Below are 15,775 nucleotides of genomic sequence, written 5' to 3'. Positions count from 1 at the left end.
AATTGTTTTCTTAGATTTTCTCTCTCTTATACTTTTGTTCTTAATCCATTCTTAATTCCAGATTTGTTTGGTAACTATTTCTCTTCTCTTAATCTTAGTTGTTTATTTTATTCCTTTGATCATGTCTTGTTTTATTGCTTTGATTAGTTTAGTTTTTATTATGTGTGAGTAGTTCTATTTCTAGGGTTTATGAGGATCCATAAATAATATGAAGGGGTAATTTATTGTTGTTAATTGTCAATGCTAGATTAATTTCCTATTGATTGATTTAATGCTCTGTGACTAGATTAGGCCTGATCTTTTATGCATGAGTTTGACAATATTGATTCGAGATTCGACAGATGAGAATTGATGTTTAGGTCTAGTTTCAATAGGCAGTTTAATTTATAAATGGTTAAGTCGAGATTCAAAAGATGAGATTTAATACCGGTAAATTAATTGTGTGATTATAATACGTAGCGAAAGCCCTTTATAATCTGATTGACGTATGCATTGATGAATGATTATTATATTCTACCCTGAAATATTATTTATTGGTGAACCTATGCCCTAGATCCTTTTATTCATTGTTTTCTCCCTGTTCTTAACCTTCGTAGTTTAGTTTCATATTCAACTTGTATATTGCTTACCTAATAATCTAGATTATATTAGTTAATTAGGAATAGAAAGACTCGTTTCTCTGTGGATTCGACCCTACTTCCCTATCTGCATTAGTTAGAGGATTTAGGAATTACTTTTGATTTGGGGATACAACTTTACCCTGTCAAATTCTCAATGATAAGATTTATGTACAATTATAGGAGTAGTCAAATCGCAATTGACAAACTTCAGCATTGTTAAGATATGTACAAGTGTTATAGAATATGGGTCTTTTGGCATGTATTATTTATTAATGTGCATAGTTATCGAATTATTGTTCATGTTTTTGGATTTTGTGACTATGTATATAAGTAAATTTTCGATCTCTCTAACATTTTAAAAAGAGAAAAAATGTTTTAGGCAAAAAGGGTAGTTCAACAGTATATCGTTTTCCCTACATTCCCTCCATGTCCCAACAAACCTTGGTCTTATTTTTTTTACTCTTTAGGTTGGTAGGTGTGTTTATTCAATGTCTCATCACTTGTAAATGATTTTTTTTTTGGTTTTATTTATGGTCTTTGTTATTTGCTAGCAATGGTAAGTGTGTTGTGTTGTTCAAGCAGTCGTCACGCATTAATAAATTTTTTGTTTTACTTTTTTTCTAATTTTTTTTTGCTTAATTTATGGTTTTTGTGTTTTTGCTAGCAATGTTGTATCTTATCACTGTCGACCTTGTTCCACACGTCGCATCACCATCTTTTCTTTTAGGGTGATAATTCTCAATGATAAGAATTATGTGTAGCTATATGAGTAGTCAAATCTCAATTGATAAACTTCTGCTATGTTAAGATATGTACAAGTGTTATAGAGATCGAATGGGTCTTTTGGCATGTATTATTTATTGATATGCATAGTTATTGAATTACTGTTCATGTTTTGGATTTTGTGACTGTGTATATAAGTAAATGTTCGATCTCCTTAACATTCTAAAAAGAGAAAAAATGTTTTGGACAAAAAGGGTAGTTGAATAGTATATCGGTTTCCCAAAATTCCCTCAATGTCCCAACAACCCTTGCTCCTTTTTATTTACTCTTTAGGTTGTTTGGTAGGTGTGTTTATTCAGTCAGTCATCACGTGTCAATGTTTTTTTTTTGGGGTTTTTCTAAGCTATGACTCTAAGGTAGTCGAGTTTCTAAGGTGTACCCATGCTTTTTCAAATTTCTAAGTTGTGCCCCTCAACTCACTACCATTAATGAATGGTACCCTTCTTGGACTTCCACGTTATCTAAAGTTAACTATAAATTTAATAAAAAGATGATAAAAGGTAAGGAAATGATACGAGAAAGAAATCTTAACCATAACAACCCTAATAACGAAAACTAAAGCCACGAAATCACACTCTCAATTAACTTTTAAATAACTAATAAGGGTACATTTTATTAATGATAAGAATTTGAAGGGCACGGCTTAGAAACTTGAAAAAAACATGGGTACACCTTAGAAACTCAACTACCTTAGGGGTATAGCTTAGAAACCCCCCCTTTTTTTGTTATATTTATGGTCTTTGTTTTTTGGTAGCAATGGTAGGTGTGATGTGTTGTTCAATCAGTCGTCACGTGTGTCAATGAATATTTTGTTTTCCTTTTTTTTTCTAATTCTTTTTTTTTTTTTTGTTTTATTTATGGTCTTTGTTTTTTGTTAGCAATGTTGTGTCTCATCACTATTGACGTTGTTCCACATGTTGCATCACCATTTTTTTTTTTTTTGGGTGATAATTCTCAATGATAACATTTATTTAGAGCTATAAGAGTAGTCAAATCTCAATTGATAAAATTCTGCATTGTTAAAATATGTACAAGTGTTATAGAGTATGGGTCTTTTGGCATGTATTATTTATTGATGTACATAGTTATTGAATTATTGTTCATGTTTTGGATTTTGTGACTGTGTATATAAGTAAATCTTCGATCTCCTTGACATTCTAAAAAGAGAAAAGATGCTTTGGGCAAAAAGGTAGTTGAACAGTATATCGTTTTCCCTAAATTCCCTCCTTGTCCCAACAACCCTTTATTTTTTATTTATTTATTTATTATTTTTTTTACACTCTTTAGGTTGTTTGGTAGGTGTGTTTATTTAAACATTCATCACGTGTCAATGATTTATTTTATTTTTTTGGTTTTATTTATGGTCTTTGTTTTTTGCTAGCAATGGTAGGTGTGTTGTGTTGTTGAATCAGTCGTCACGTGTGGCAATGAATTTTTTGTTTTTTTGTTTTATTTATCGTCTTTGTTTTTTGCTAGCAATGTTGCGTCTCATCACTATTAACCTTGTTCCACACGTTGCAACACCATCTTTTTTTTTGTTGGGGGTGATAATTCTCAATGATAAGATATATGTACAACTATAGGAGTAGTCAAATCTCAATTGATAAAATTCTGCATTGTTAAGATATGTACAAGTGTTATAGAGTATTGGTCTTTTGACATGTATTCTTTATTGACGTGCATAGTTATCGAATTGCTGTTCATGTTTTGGATTTTTTGACTGTGTATATAAGTAAATCTCACTTTATACTACAAAACGATTTTTTGGTATGGCTCTTTTGGCATGTATTCTTTATTGGTGATTATCATGTTAATTCGAAACGAAATCAAAGCTATTTTTACGTCTTTCCTTTCATTTATCCTTGTTTGTCTTCCACTCCTCACCCTACAATCAAAGATCCATTATTTTTCCAATAAATCTCACTTTATACAAAATAATACGGAGTAATTTAAGTTAATCAACTTCGATATAAAAAAGCCTCAAAAACTCGTGCACAAAATAACTTTTGATGAATTTGTTGTCCACCTAAATCATCAATTTAATATATCAATATGTATCTATCTTCCAGTGTTCCACCTCACCCATGACTAAAACTCATGTCCATCAATGAGTCAATAACCTTATACTCCCATGCCCATAATATTAGCGGACGAATATTAGCATTCAATGAGTCTACTCTGTATCATATGATCTTGATTGAACCATTATAATTTTAGCCCCTATTCGACCCATATAAATTAAGGATAAACCCGAATTCGTCTTGACCCAAATTCAGTTTGGACTCAAACAATCAGTACAAGAGTAAATATACTGATATACTGATTATGTTCAGAAATCTTGGAGAGAAAAAACAGTGTCAAAAATGGCAAGAGCAGCAGTCTCAGCATCCCTAAAACTCTTCTCTCTCAAATTATCTTCTCAATCTCTCTCCTCCATTCCCACTTCCCTCTCCTTCACCACTTTCCATGCTCCTTCTTCCTCCCAGAAGAAGAAGCAGGAAAGGAGGAGAGAGATTGAGAAGAACAAGAAGAAGACGGCAGCCTCTTCGCCGTCTTCTTCTTCCGCCATTGTTGTAGCTTCAAGCTCATCGAAATCGAAGTCGAAAGCGGCTTTGGCTTTCGTGAAGAGGAGGACGAGGTCTGAGAGGGAATTCGATGAGGAGTATATGAAGAAATACGGGGATGAAGATAGTCATATTCCTGTTATGCTTGGTGAGGTTATGGATGTGTTTGATTCTTCTTCGTCTTCGTTTCGCCTTCGTTCGTTTGTTGATTGTACCCTTGGTGCTGCTGGTCATTCTTGCGCTGTTAGTTTTCTTTCTCTCTTATGAATTTTTATTTAATTTAATTGCAATTTGGTGTTAGAAATTGAGGTTATTGAAATTGTTTGATTAGTGTATGTTTTGTTGGATAAATTCAACTTATTTGATTGAAATGTTGATGGTGTTGGTTGGTTTTGTGTGCGAATTTGTTATTGAAACTATTAGTGTTGTATGTTAAATTGTTAATTGCACCGGTTCCTTATCTACCTTATGGAAGGATAGGGTTATGGTACCGCTTTCGAGTACGAGTTTTAATCTTGGCATTTGGCATTTGAATCTTTGGTAGTCACTAATGGTATTCTGAAGTCAATTGAGTAGAAGGAATGTTGGCAAATGAGTAATAATGTGTTTCAGTTCTAGGTGCATTTAGCTGTATGTACGAAATTGTGAAATGGTGGAGAACCGTCGTAAATAGTGCTGTTATTTAACAAAAAAAAAAAGGGCCACTATCGAATTCTTTGTTGTCTGTTGCAGTTACCATTGTGTTCATAGAAGGAGCAACAAAATGAAAAACCCTAATAGCCAATTGATTTTAAGATGGAACCTCACTTTGGGTTATGTTAGTAGGCTTCTTGTCTCCTTTATCCATTATAACACAAAATAAAGCACTATAGGAAGTGATGACAATGAATGAGAATCAAGCTTTATACACATACGCTTTGTTTGGATAGCAAAGAAGGGAGGAAAAGAAGGGGAGGGAAAATGGAGGAAGGGAAGGGAAAAGAAAGGGAGGGGAAGGTGAGCTCCATTTTCCCTCCAAATCTCTCCAATTTTGGAGAGATTATGGTTATTATAGAGAAAGGGAAAATGGATCCCTCCCTCTCCTTCCCCTTCCTTCCCCCAATCTTTTACCCAAACAAGAGATTTTGTCCCCCTCCATTTCTCTTCTCTTCTTTTCCTTCCATTTCTTCCTATCCAAACAAAGTGATAATTGCCTTGCTTTAATAGTTGTGTTGTTAAGCTAAGTGTTGTGCTGCTCACTTGATTAAAGCTCCCTTGGGTGAGTTGGGTCAAAAGACACTTAGCACAAGTACATTCTCGTCAACACTGTTTGTGTTTGCTACCTGCATACATGTGCTCTGTCCCTTGCTCTTGTTGCCAATAAGCAAGTCCTTTCTAGATCAAAAGTTTGCTTGTGCTTTAAAGACCCTTCCTGGCACAAGGCTTGTGCCTTTGCCACCAAAGAGGCAAGAGCATGCCACTCCATAAAATCTGGTGTCAAAACACGTAGACCATCTTCCGTGACACCATGCACCTCAGATTAATTATCAAATCGACCTATGCATGATTCCTCAACTTCTTGTTGATAGACCTCAACCAAAGATCATTATTGAAGTTTGTTATTTATATGATTGTACACCATATAAACAAAGATCCTGTGCTCCAATTATCGTATGGCAATCAGATAAGTTTCACCCTTTCTACCAACCTTACATATCTAGCATAAATATTCTTAAAAAGAAACTAGATACGGAGTATTACATTTTGTTGTGTAAGGTGCCATGTAAAATTCCACTGGAAAAAAACCTAATATTTGCTCAAGAAACTTCATGGATTGGAGAGATAGAGAGAACTATTCGTTTTTTTTATAATTTTAATTTTATTTTTATTTAAGGGAGGCTTAATTGAGGTTCTGGCTAATCAAGCTCATCACTTCAAGTTCAAGAAAAGCAAATTGGAAAACATAATGAGGTCCTAGAAGCTTTAAAAACATTGGACTATTGGAGATTGGATTCTAACACATGGCTAATACAGTTTGAGAGTCATTTATGGTTGGTCTGACCAATATGCAACAACAAAGCCTTAGTCCCAAAATGAGTCTGACCAATATAATGTAATACATTTTGGTGAGCTTTTGGGATTAGAACCTATCATGATATTCCAGCGGTCCAGCCCTTTTAGAAGTTTGTTGCTGATGTTTTATTACTTCTTTAAGTCTATGTTTTCTGCATTGAAGAATTGAAGTTATCTATAGTGGTAATGCTATTGCGTAACTTTATGTCATTAATTGGAGGGTTTTCTTCCTAGTAGAGTAGTATATATCTTGTATGGTTTACATGTCTCATGTTAAATACGAGTATCCATATGTTTTCCCCTTTATATCATGAATACTAATTTAATCAGTTGACATGGAGGGTACTAATAAAAGTTCATTATTTCTGATGCTGATAATTTTAAATACAACCCGCAGATAATTCAAGCTCATCCTGAACTGCAAACATACATTGGATTAGATGTTGATCCTGTGGCCCATGAGGAGGCTCAATCTCGAATCAATAATATGCTGAACAGCACGCCTGCTTGTTCAAGTACCAATCTGAAAGCTCATATGCTTTTGAAGAACTTCAAAGAAATCAAACAAGCAATTGGTCAGGTTGATGAAAAGCTTTTACTCTCTGGAGTTGATGGGATTTTGATGGACTTAGGGATGTCTTCCATGCAGGTAAGCTTGTAAACACACTCTGTAGCCTGCAGTAGTACACTAGTACAATTGAAATTTTTAGTATTCTATAGATACATATATTCTTCTATGATTTTCAAATTGATCTTCTTTTAGATGGTAGCCTTCTCATTTCCTAATACCAGACCATAAACTCCATATACCCATTTTCTTTGTCCTGTCTATCATGCAATTCTTTATCTCTTCATTCCAACTCTCGCTTGGTGCAAACTAAGAATGACAATGGGTCAGACCACATAGGATCTGACTCTGGCCCATAGAAGCATTTATAAGCTAATCTATTACTTTTCATATCTAAAACAAGTATAAGCAATCATCGTTTCATTGAGAGGAAAAGATGAGGGACAGTAAAATTGATTTTATCTCCGTTATAATTTATATTACTAAGTTAATTTCTTGGCTTCATGATTTAAATTTGCAAATTGATGAGAAGGTTTTGGCTTATGGATTTAAATCTCTTAACTGTTTATTGAAGAGTGCAAATGAAGTTGAACAGCAATAAGGTTTGGAAATATAAATAAAAAATCTCTCGGTAATTATGATTCACGGGTTCATTTCATTACAAATCAAAATCTAACTGGGTTCTCTCGGACTTTTTTCTTCGGATGAAGTCGTACTCAAATTGGTTCAAACTAAATTGTCATCCCTAGCACAGTAACTTTTATCTTCTATGGGGCTGCATGACCTGTAACCACTGCAATCTAACTTTGATAGAATTGGAGCTTGAGAGTCATAGCCTAGAATTAACTCAATGAAGTACCTCTTGTTTTTTGAGTCCCTACATTTTCTTTTACAGATTTCCCATATCTGGATGCAGTAAAATGTTGGTTTATCTTCACATCTCCATCATCTCAACCTGCTGCTCTTTTGCATAGTTCTTCCCACCCTTCTATGTTAGCTGATTGAATTATGGTCTATGTATCTGTTTGGTAGAGAGTAGATTTGGGCAAAATGAGTAGACCCGATTCCAATTAGTGGATTGAACTGGTCAATCTACTATTCAATATTTTTCGGTAAAGAGCGAATTGAAATGAATCTACAATTTTGTTAATTGCTAAATAAAGGAGCATTTTATTAATAGATTTTACCTCCTTGAAATTAGTACTCATTTTTAAAAAAAAAACTATATCATAGTTAACTTATGTTACTGTTGCGGAGGATGCTGGGTGCTTTTAGTGATGACGTTGCGGAGGCTCTTGCTGCTCGTCACTCAATGTCTATTGCCTTGGATGCAGGCCTTCGAAACGTGATTCTTGAAACTGATAATAGCAAACTGTTTCATTATTTGAAGATACAAAAGAAGGAAGTTTCTGGTTTTGGTCTGATTGTGAGGAACATCCTTCTCCTTGCTAGTAGTTGCTCTACTTTTAATATTTCTCAAGTTGGTAGAAATGGGAATGTTGTAGCCCATAAATTAGCTCATGTTAGTAGGGAGTTTGGTGAGATGCGTGTTTGGATTGAGGATGCTCCTTCTTGTATTCTTCCTGCTGTTTTGCTAGACTCCTCTAGCCTTTAATTTTATAGTATGGTTACAGCTTGTCAAAAAAAAAAAAAAAAAAAAAACTTATGTTACTGTGTACTCATAAAATATAATATTCTTATTTTTCTTTTTTATCTACTATCTGCTGGTCTAATTTGTTAATAAAAAAACTATTGTCTGAAATTGTGATTGATGAATTGCATCAACTCATTTATCTTTAAAGAAATTGTGATTGATGAATTGCATTAACTCATTTATCTTTAGCAGCAGAGAATCATATTTGGAATTTAATGTTGATTATTACTCAGATAATAAAATTGAAGCTTCGACATTTAGTCTGAAATTTCGTTTTATGTTTATAAGTATGCTTGAGGCATTCAATCCATTTTTGTCTTGTTGCAATATATGTTGGTATATTTATTTGTCCTCAATAAGATTACCATCCTCATGAGCTTGTAGTGACCACTTCAAATTTGCAATTTGCAGGTTGATGATCCTAGAAGAGGATTCAGCATGCTTAACAATGGGCCACTTGACATGCGAATGGATCCTAAGGTATGAGCAAGACTTCATATCACCCTTTTTCTCTCTGTTAGTTGTAAGTGCTATATTGCTGTGTCTTTATTTAAGGGATTGTACTACCAATTTTTCTTTTTTTACTAATTGAGATAAGAATCAGTTTCAGTTTCTATATATCTGATACATATGGGTTTATAAGAGCTATAAAAATAAAATAAAATAAAAATAAATAAAAATAAAAAATAATAATAATAATAATAATAAAAAAAAAAAAAAAAACAACCCACCACCCAGCATGATTATTTATTAGCAAGATTTGCAAAGGTACGGACAAGTGAAAATGTATGCCATTAATCTATTCTGAAGTTTAGCGGAGAGGATGTAATAGACTAGTACTCTAGTGTAAATTGAAAGCAATAAATATAGAAGGAAGGCTTCTTTGATAGATTAATTCAAGAACAAGGGAATACATTAGCAACTTTAGGCTGCAAGTCTCTTCAGCAACTTGAGGTTGCAAATCTCAATGGATTCTTAGCAATTTTCTGGATAACTATTTCTAATGCAATTCTACTACTTATACTAAGATTACTAATGGTCCTAGAAACCTTAGGGATAACATGTGATACATTACTAATATGGAAAAACCATAATTGAACAAAGCTAAAGTTGATTGCCTTCCTTCCCTTCCCTCATCTTAATTAACCTTGTCAACTAGTGAGGAATTGCTTCCCCCATGCTCAATAGGTGCTGCCATGTCTTGGCTGTTGTTGACCTTCCCTTTTCTTGCCTTCCTCGAGTAAACCAAGAGAGGTGTTTGACCGGTTCGACTTGCTTGACCTCGGCTACTGAACCAGTCCATTACAGAGGAATATTTAGGGTAGTCTCTTGTTTTATTCTAATACATACGGTTTTAGATTTTGGTTGGTTCTCCGCAAGTTTAGAATTTTCCTGTCCTATGGTGTGCTCAATACCTTTATTTTATACTTTGTGTGTGTGCTTGTGGGTGTGGGTCTTTTTTTGTGTGGGCGCGGGGGGGTTGTTTGTTAGGGGGGGAAGCAGGGGGGTTGTTTGTTAGGGGGGAAGCAGGGGTGGATAAGGGGCTAGATCTTCATTAATTGCCATGTTTTGCTGGAATGCAGGAAGTACATAGCCTCCTATCTCTTGTGTAAATCTTGTTAAAATTTTGGTATTAATTATGTGATTAACTGAATGGAACAGGAATGTAACAGGGTAGTTTAAAAGCAGAGGATATACTCAATTCTTGGCCACCAACTGAAGTTGGGAAAATCCTTCAGGAGTATGGAGAAGAAAGTAACTGGTATTCTCTCCAGAACAAGATTGTCAAGGCTCGTCTAGGTGGCGGATTTCATACAACTGGTGATTTGGTGGATCTTATTCGCGGCTCTACATCTAGGGTGAAAGGTATGATTATAAAAGAGCTGACCGTCCATTGCAAGGCTATTATATATTACTAGTAAAAAGGAATGGCTTTTACAATAATTTCTCATGAAAAATACATCCTTAAATACCAAGTGTAATTTTTCTGGTATTAGAGGGGTTATATCATTTATTCTCAGGTTCGTGTTAATCTCTTCTTTGCCTAATGTCATTACCGTTAAACTAAATTAAAATGGTCGATGAATTTAAGTTTAATGATTGATTTTGCAAACCAAATTGTCATTATTCATGGGCATGTGCATGAAAAACTGATAATTCGAAGTTATTCAACAGGAGGTAGGCAGGGTTGGATAAAGACTGCTGCACGGGTTTTCCAAGCGTTAAGGATAGCAGTTAATGATGAACTCAAAACCTTGGAAAATTCTCTTTACAATTGCTTTGATTGCCTTAGTCCTGGTGGCAGGCTCGCAGTCATATCTTTCCACAGTTTGGAAGACAGGATTGTAAAACAGACTTTCCTCAACATCATCAATAACATTCCGAGAAAAGATGACACTATTATAGAAGAGGGAGGGTTTGGAGCTGAACCAAAAGAGTTCAACTATTATCCCGGCGAAAAGGAAGTTTGGATTAAACAAGTAGTTAAAGGCTCTTCTGGGGTAATCCTCACTAAGAGACCTATAACAGCAACTCCTAAGGAAGAGAAATTAAACTCGAGATGTAGGAGTGCAAAGCTCCGAGTGATTCAGAAGATGTAGGAGAAAGTTCAGATATTAATCAACTTTAGTCTGTGGAGGGAGAAATTTTGCTAGAATTATATGAACAGTATTAAGGCCTTAAGGGACAGCACAGCTTTTCATGTAAGACTGATTATTTACAAGTTCACATTTCTTACCTATTTTGGATTGCAATTGATTGTTACTCTATCTTCAGTTAAATATATAACAGGAATTACTTCATTTTATTGCCAGGGTATGTGTATATTAGTATAATATATGTAAATGACTGCCTGATTCTAAGATGGGGTGTTCTTGTGAACTAGAAACGCCTCGCTGTACATACATCAGGACAGTGCATAGCGTGCACGTGTCCATGTCCGTGTCTGTGTCCTGTGCTCGCAGGGATGCGTCTCTTGCATATGCCACCCGGAAAGCCTCCAGGTGTACTTTTCTTCAGGTATAGAGTTGATGATCAACAAGGTAACAAGTATGACTACTTGCAAAACTGTTGAAGGGTCAAATCAACGCATGCAAACTAAACACTTAGCTCAGCGCCTCAGCCACTAGAAGGCGGCTTAGACGAATGCTGTTATTTTGTTTTGTTGTTAAAAAGATGGCGTGATTGTTTTACTAGTCCGCAAGTATATTAAGGGGTAGGTGCTTGGCGATATGGGGTAGAATGCAATGATATCCATGCCGCTTTCCTACATGAAATTCGTTGGAATTTCTCGCCTGCTTTAGTAATCCTTTGCTTTGTCACAACTTATGCCTTGTTGTAATCTGATTTTGTAACTAAGACCCTGTTTGATTTAATGTAAAAGGTTTTCATGAAAATAAAGTTTTCATTTTTTTTCCATTTTCCTTTGTTTGGTTTGTTAAGGGGCGGAAACAATTTTTTTAAGGGTGGAAAATTTCATCCTTAATAATGGAAAACATTTTCCTTCTCAAAACAAGGGAAGCTACATTTTCCTCTCTCATCCTTACCTCTTTTTTTACTTCCCTCTCATCCATCCTTACATTTCCACTCTTATTTTTTATTTTTCTAAGGAAAACTAATTTGCAATTGTGTTTTTCCTTAAAAATATGTTTTCCATTGAAAATGTTTTACATAAAACCAAACGGGGCCTAACTTTCTGCACTAGTTATATAACATACATCTTTATTATTATTATTATTAAATTACGAAACAAAAGTATGTAAGTTGTTGTAAGGTGTGTGTATATATATAAATTACAATAATTAAATATATCGATTTGATAGTCAAATTTGTGTATTGACAATTGTGTCTAGTCAATTTCGTCAACTAAATAGAAATAGAGGGATTAATAACATTGGCAAATTATGATCACTATTGCTACTTGTCCCTCTTTTATAAAAGACTGTCTTATTTGACTTTTCATAACCTTTAAAACGCATATAAAACTTTATATATGAATAAAAATTATTTAAAACATTTAAAATGGATACACTATGATTGTACATGATTATTAATTCTTATAAATTAGAGGATATACAATGAAGTATCCATATTTTGTAAATGAAAGGATTACTAACTACTACCCACCCAACAACCCCTTAAGAGTACAAGCTTCACATCACATTTATGTTTCCATAAAGGCTATGTGGATTACTTCGGATTAATAATGATGTTTAATACCTTATTACTTATAAAATAATATTAGTAAAACAAATTTGATACGATTGAACACAATACAATTACATGCACCATAATGTATATGGTATAGGAATTTGAACTTGTGCTTAAATTTTCAATCTTAACCACTAAGTCAAGACCTCATCATAGTTATCTCTATTATTACGTTAAACCCTTGTAATTTACCTACAATTACCTCGATTAGCGTGTGCTAATCAGTGTGAACTTTATAAGATAAAATTACACAAATAGCCCATGATGTAGGGCCAGTCGGCCAGATAAAACGAATCATAGATGAAGGAGAATATGTGTGAGATTCAATTTGCAAAGAACCCTTGAATAATGGCTAAAAATGATGTAAAGTAATTTTCAATCACTTTTTTTCCGACACAATTACTGCCCCATAATGTGTCACCGTGTCATTTTGCTTTTCTTCTTCCCACCAACTTTTTCCTTAATTTAGTACTTCAAATTTAAACTAAAGAATCGTACTACAATACTAGTCTTCTACCAAGTACTTTGAGATTTTGACTAAAACATTGGAATATAAAATGTCTCATCTTTTTTCGTCTTTTTTAAACTTATCTTCGTATATTTTTTTCTTTTAGTTGATTATTTGATAAGACTTTCAAATTAATTTAGGTATCCTTTATAATTTAACAATATTTGTTTTAAGAATGTACTCGAATAAAATGTACAATGCATGAGATAAATCTTCTACTACGTAATGATTTTGAATAGCTATTGAAAAAGATTAGTAATTTATCTAATTTTTTTAAATATAGATAGAATTTTAGAGTTGAGGTTTTGGAGAATTGTGATAGAAAAGCTATAAATTATAGAATATATATTGCTTTTGACTTTCTCTACTCGAGTTTAAGGTAATAGTTATCCAATTTTGAAAAATCTAATTCAGTCTAAACTCAATAGCATTGTGTAGTAAATGACTTTTTATTGATTTTTTTTTTATTAGTGGTTGACTTTTAACCTTTTCATTTGGTCAAACAACCAAAAATTTTATTTGATAAATGACTTTTTAAACTAGCTGAAGGGTTAAACTCAAAATGAAAAACTGCTTGGAGTAGCTTTTATTTTTAGCTTTTGAATATCAAGTTACTAATAGTATCTATCAGCACCAAAGGTTCAAAAATGTTATTAGACCGATAAAAAATCAAACTACAAACAAACATCCAATTAATAAAACCAACCAAACCGTCAACGACCTATTGCCAAACAAAGTCAATAACAAATTAGAATTATATTAATAGAAACATAGTCCATGGATTGTTGTACATCAATTGGATTGAAGTAGAATCAAATTCAAACCGAAAACCAAACTTTTACCCGCATCCTTAAATTATAAATTGTGTGCCTACTAATATCTCAACTAACAATAGATGGAAACAGTTTACCACAATTAGAAAAGAAAATTAGGCAGACTACCCAAAACATCCCTTGGATAAATGGGTAAGACACAGTAAGCTAATCATAATCATTTTACACTTTTAACACCCATATAATATAAGCTAATCATAATCTATCTTATACTTCTTGAGTTAGTTCTTGAAGTTAAAGTTGCTTACTTTTCTTCATTTCTTTTTCCCTTTTTCTTTCTCTCTCTAAAAATGAACTCACAAAATGAAGAACAAGCTGTAACTACAGAGAAAACTACTGCTGCTACTGCTGTTTCTGCAACAGTTTCAAGCAGAAACAATGGAAGAATAAAAACCCCTTCAAATTTCATAGGAAGACATCGTTTACAAGCTGCAATTTCTCATCTTGACCAACAAATCCAGTATATTCAGGTTCATTATTCTTTCATTATTGTCCAACTGATTTCTAATACAGTAATAATACGTACTCCCTCTGTCCGGAATTAATAGTTACGTGTAACTTGAACTAATAATGTGACAATTAAATCGAAACAGGGGAAGTAGATTATTTTTTTTATTTGGGATTTCTACATTATTTTATTCTAGCTCAATTCAATAATTATGTTCCTAATTTTTTTCATATATGTGGTTTTAGAGTGAATTAGATGACCTTGATACAATTGGTGGACCTTCCACAGTTTGCAATGAGTAAGTTAAACTTCCTCTAAATCATTTTGGGTTTATTTTCCTAAATATATTATTCTTAATTAATTAACCATTTTCTGTAATTTATAAAAACAGAATAATATCAGGAATTGAATCAGTTCCAGACCCTCTTCTTCCAATGTAAGAACCCATTATTTATTTATTTGTTATTTAAATCATAATTATAAGAATCTAATGTTATTACTTACAATATATAATTAATATTTAATATAACACTTGTATTAATTTTTATAAAAAAATCTGGGATGTTTACAGGACAAAAGGGCCAGTGGATGTAAACTGGGAGAGATGGTTTGGAGGAGCAAGCAGTTCAAGAAGTCACAGGCGTTGGATCTGAACAACGCATTACAACAAACGACAAACAGATGCAGTCTCCGTGACACAAAATCATTACTGTATTTTGTTTGACTAATCATATCTAGTCGACATGTTTGTTATCTAACACCTTATAGAATAATTATATTAAATTACGAGTTTGGGTCCTATCTTATTTTGCATGTTTAATGTTTATATTATATGTTTGGGTGTGCGTAGAAATAGGTATCGCGCACCCAAATTTGTTAGGAGGTCGATCTCATGTACTTTAAGACCTAGTCTTTAGTTTAAAAAACAATTGTGTTAAGGTGTTAGATATCAAACATGTTGGTTGTTAAGTTTATTAATATTTGACGGGTTGTCAATCCTAGATTTGTGGTGGCAATGTGTACTTTTGTTTAAAATTATCCCCGCCTTTGCACACCAATTTGCATTGTCAAAAAGCCAAAATAGGATGAAAATGAGTGAAGTGATTAACATGATTGATGTTATGGAGTAAAATGTTTGTAACACAGGACATGAATGAATGATTGAATGCAACATTAGAAAGCATGACAAATCCATCTAATATATGGGTTTAAAAAAAAATCCCATTTTATTGGAAATTTATGAGGCTTTTAGACAAAAAATGAGGACAATTATGAAAGAATACGAAGGAAATCCCCCAAAAATTGGATGATTTTTCTATCTATGAGGTAAGATTATTAGGAATCACAAAGACATTATATAAACTACTCAAATGTTAATAAAGCATAAACCTCAATTGATAATTTGATAATCTCTTCCTCAATGTCAAAACGACGAGAGATTATAATCAGTCTAAGAATGAGGCTAAATAGAGCTCATTTAATTAGCTCTAATAGAGAACACCTACATTTCTAATTGCTTTGAAGATTATAGTAGAA

The 15,775-nt window shown here is 33.3% G+C and overlaps 2 protein-coding genes across 3 annotated transcripts; both read left to right on the top strand.

Moving 5' to 3' along the window:
- Positions 1-3,714: 3,714 nt before the first annotated feature.
- Positions 3,715-11,836, top strand: LOC110683807 (ribosomal RNA small subunit methyltransferase H-like). Of its 2 annotated transcripts, XR_002503682.1 has the most exons (6): positions 3,715-4,210; positions 6,417-6,668; positions 8,653-8,721; positions 9,915-10,107; positions 10,417-10,943; positions 11,126-11,836. XR_002503682.1 is itself a non-coding variant. In XM_021860221.1 (5 exons), the coding sequence occupies exons 1-5, from the start codon at positions 3,767-3,769 to the stop codon at positions 10,839-10,841; spliced, it is 1,383 nt and encodes a 460-aa protein (XP_021715913.1). In that variant the 5' UTR covers positions 3,715-3,766; the 3' UTR covers positions 10,842-11,047. The 2 variants fall into 2 exon arrangements, 1 of the variants encoding a protein (XP_021715913.1); XM_021860221.1 differs by lacking the exon at positions 11,126-11,836 and having other exon boundaries at positions 10,417-11,047.
- A 2,058-nt stretch (positions 11,837-13,894) lies between these two features.
- LOC110683688 (guanine nucleotide-binding protein subunit gamma 1-like) lies at positions 13,895-15,279 on the top strand. The gene is made up of 4 exons (XM_021860077.1): positions 13,895-14,261; positions 14,485-14,537; positions 14,631-14,675; positions 14,811-15,279. Exons 1-4 carry the CDS (start codon positions 14,082-14,084, stop codon positions 14,890-14,892), a joined length of 360 nt encoding a protein of 119 aa, XP_021715769.1. The 5' UTR covers positions 13,895-14,081; the 3' UTR covers positions 14,893-15,279.
- The last annotated feature ends 496 nt before the right edge of the window (positions 15,280-15,775 follow it).

Source organism: Chenopodium quinoa, unplaced genomic scaffold, assembly GCF_001683475.1.
Source record: "Chenopodium quinoa cultivar QQ74 unplaced genomic scaffold, ASM168347v1, whole genome shotgun sequence".
Classification (NCBI taxonomy): domain Eukaryota; kingdom Viridiplantae; phylum Streptophyta; class Magnoliopsida; order Caryophyllales; family Amaranthaceae; genus Chenopodium; species Chenopodium quinoa.
The sequence above is the reverse complement of the archived record's forward strand: the minus strand, read 5'-3'. Positions and strand labels throughout refer to the sequence as shown.

Excerpts from the sequence above, each read along its gene's own strand:
- LOC110683688 (XM_021860077.1), top strand. The coding sequence starts at position 14,082 with ATGAACTCACAAAATGAAGAACAAGCTGTAACTACAGAGAAAACTACT. Across the intron at positions 14,262-14,484 it reads AACAAATCCAGTATATTCAG|AGTGAATTAGATGACCTTGA; the intron begins GTTCATTATTCT and ends ATGTGGTTTTAG. Across the intron at positions 14,538-14,630 it reads CCTTCCACAGTTTGCAATGA|AATAATATCAGGAATTGAAT; the intron begins GTAAGTTAAACT and ends TTATAAAAACAG.
- LOC110683807 (XM_021860221.1), top strand. The coding sequence starts at position 3,767 with ATGGCAAGAGCAGCAGTCTCAGCATCCCTAAAACTCTTCTCTCTCAAA. Across the intron at positions 6,669-8,652 it reads TAGGGATGTCTTCCATGCAG|GTTGATGATCCTAGAAGAGG; the intron begins GTAAGCTTGTAA and ends TGCAATTTGCAG. Across the intron at positions 8,722-9,914 it reads ACATGCGAATGGATCCTAAG|GGTAGTTTAAAAGCAGAGGA; the intron begins GTATGAGCAAGA and ends GGAATGTAACAG.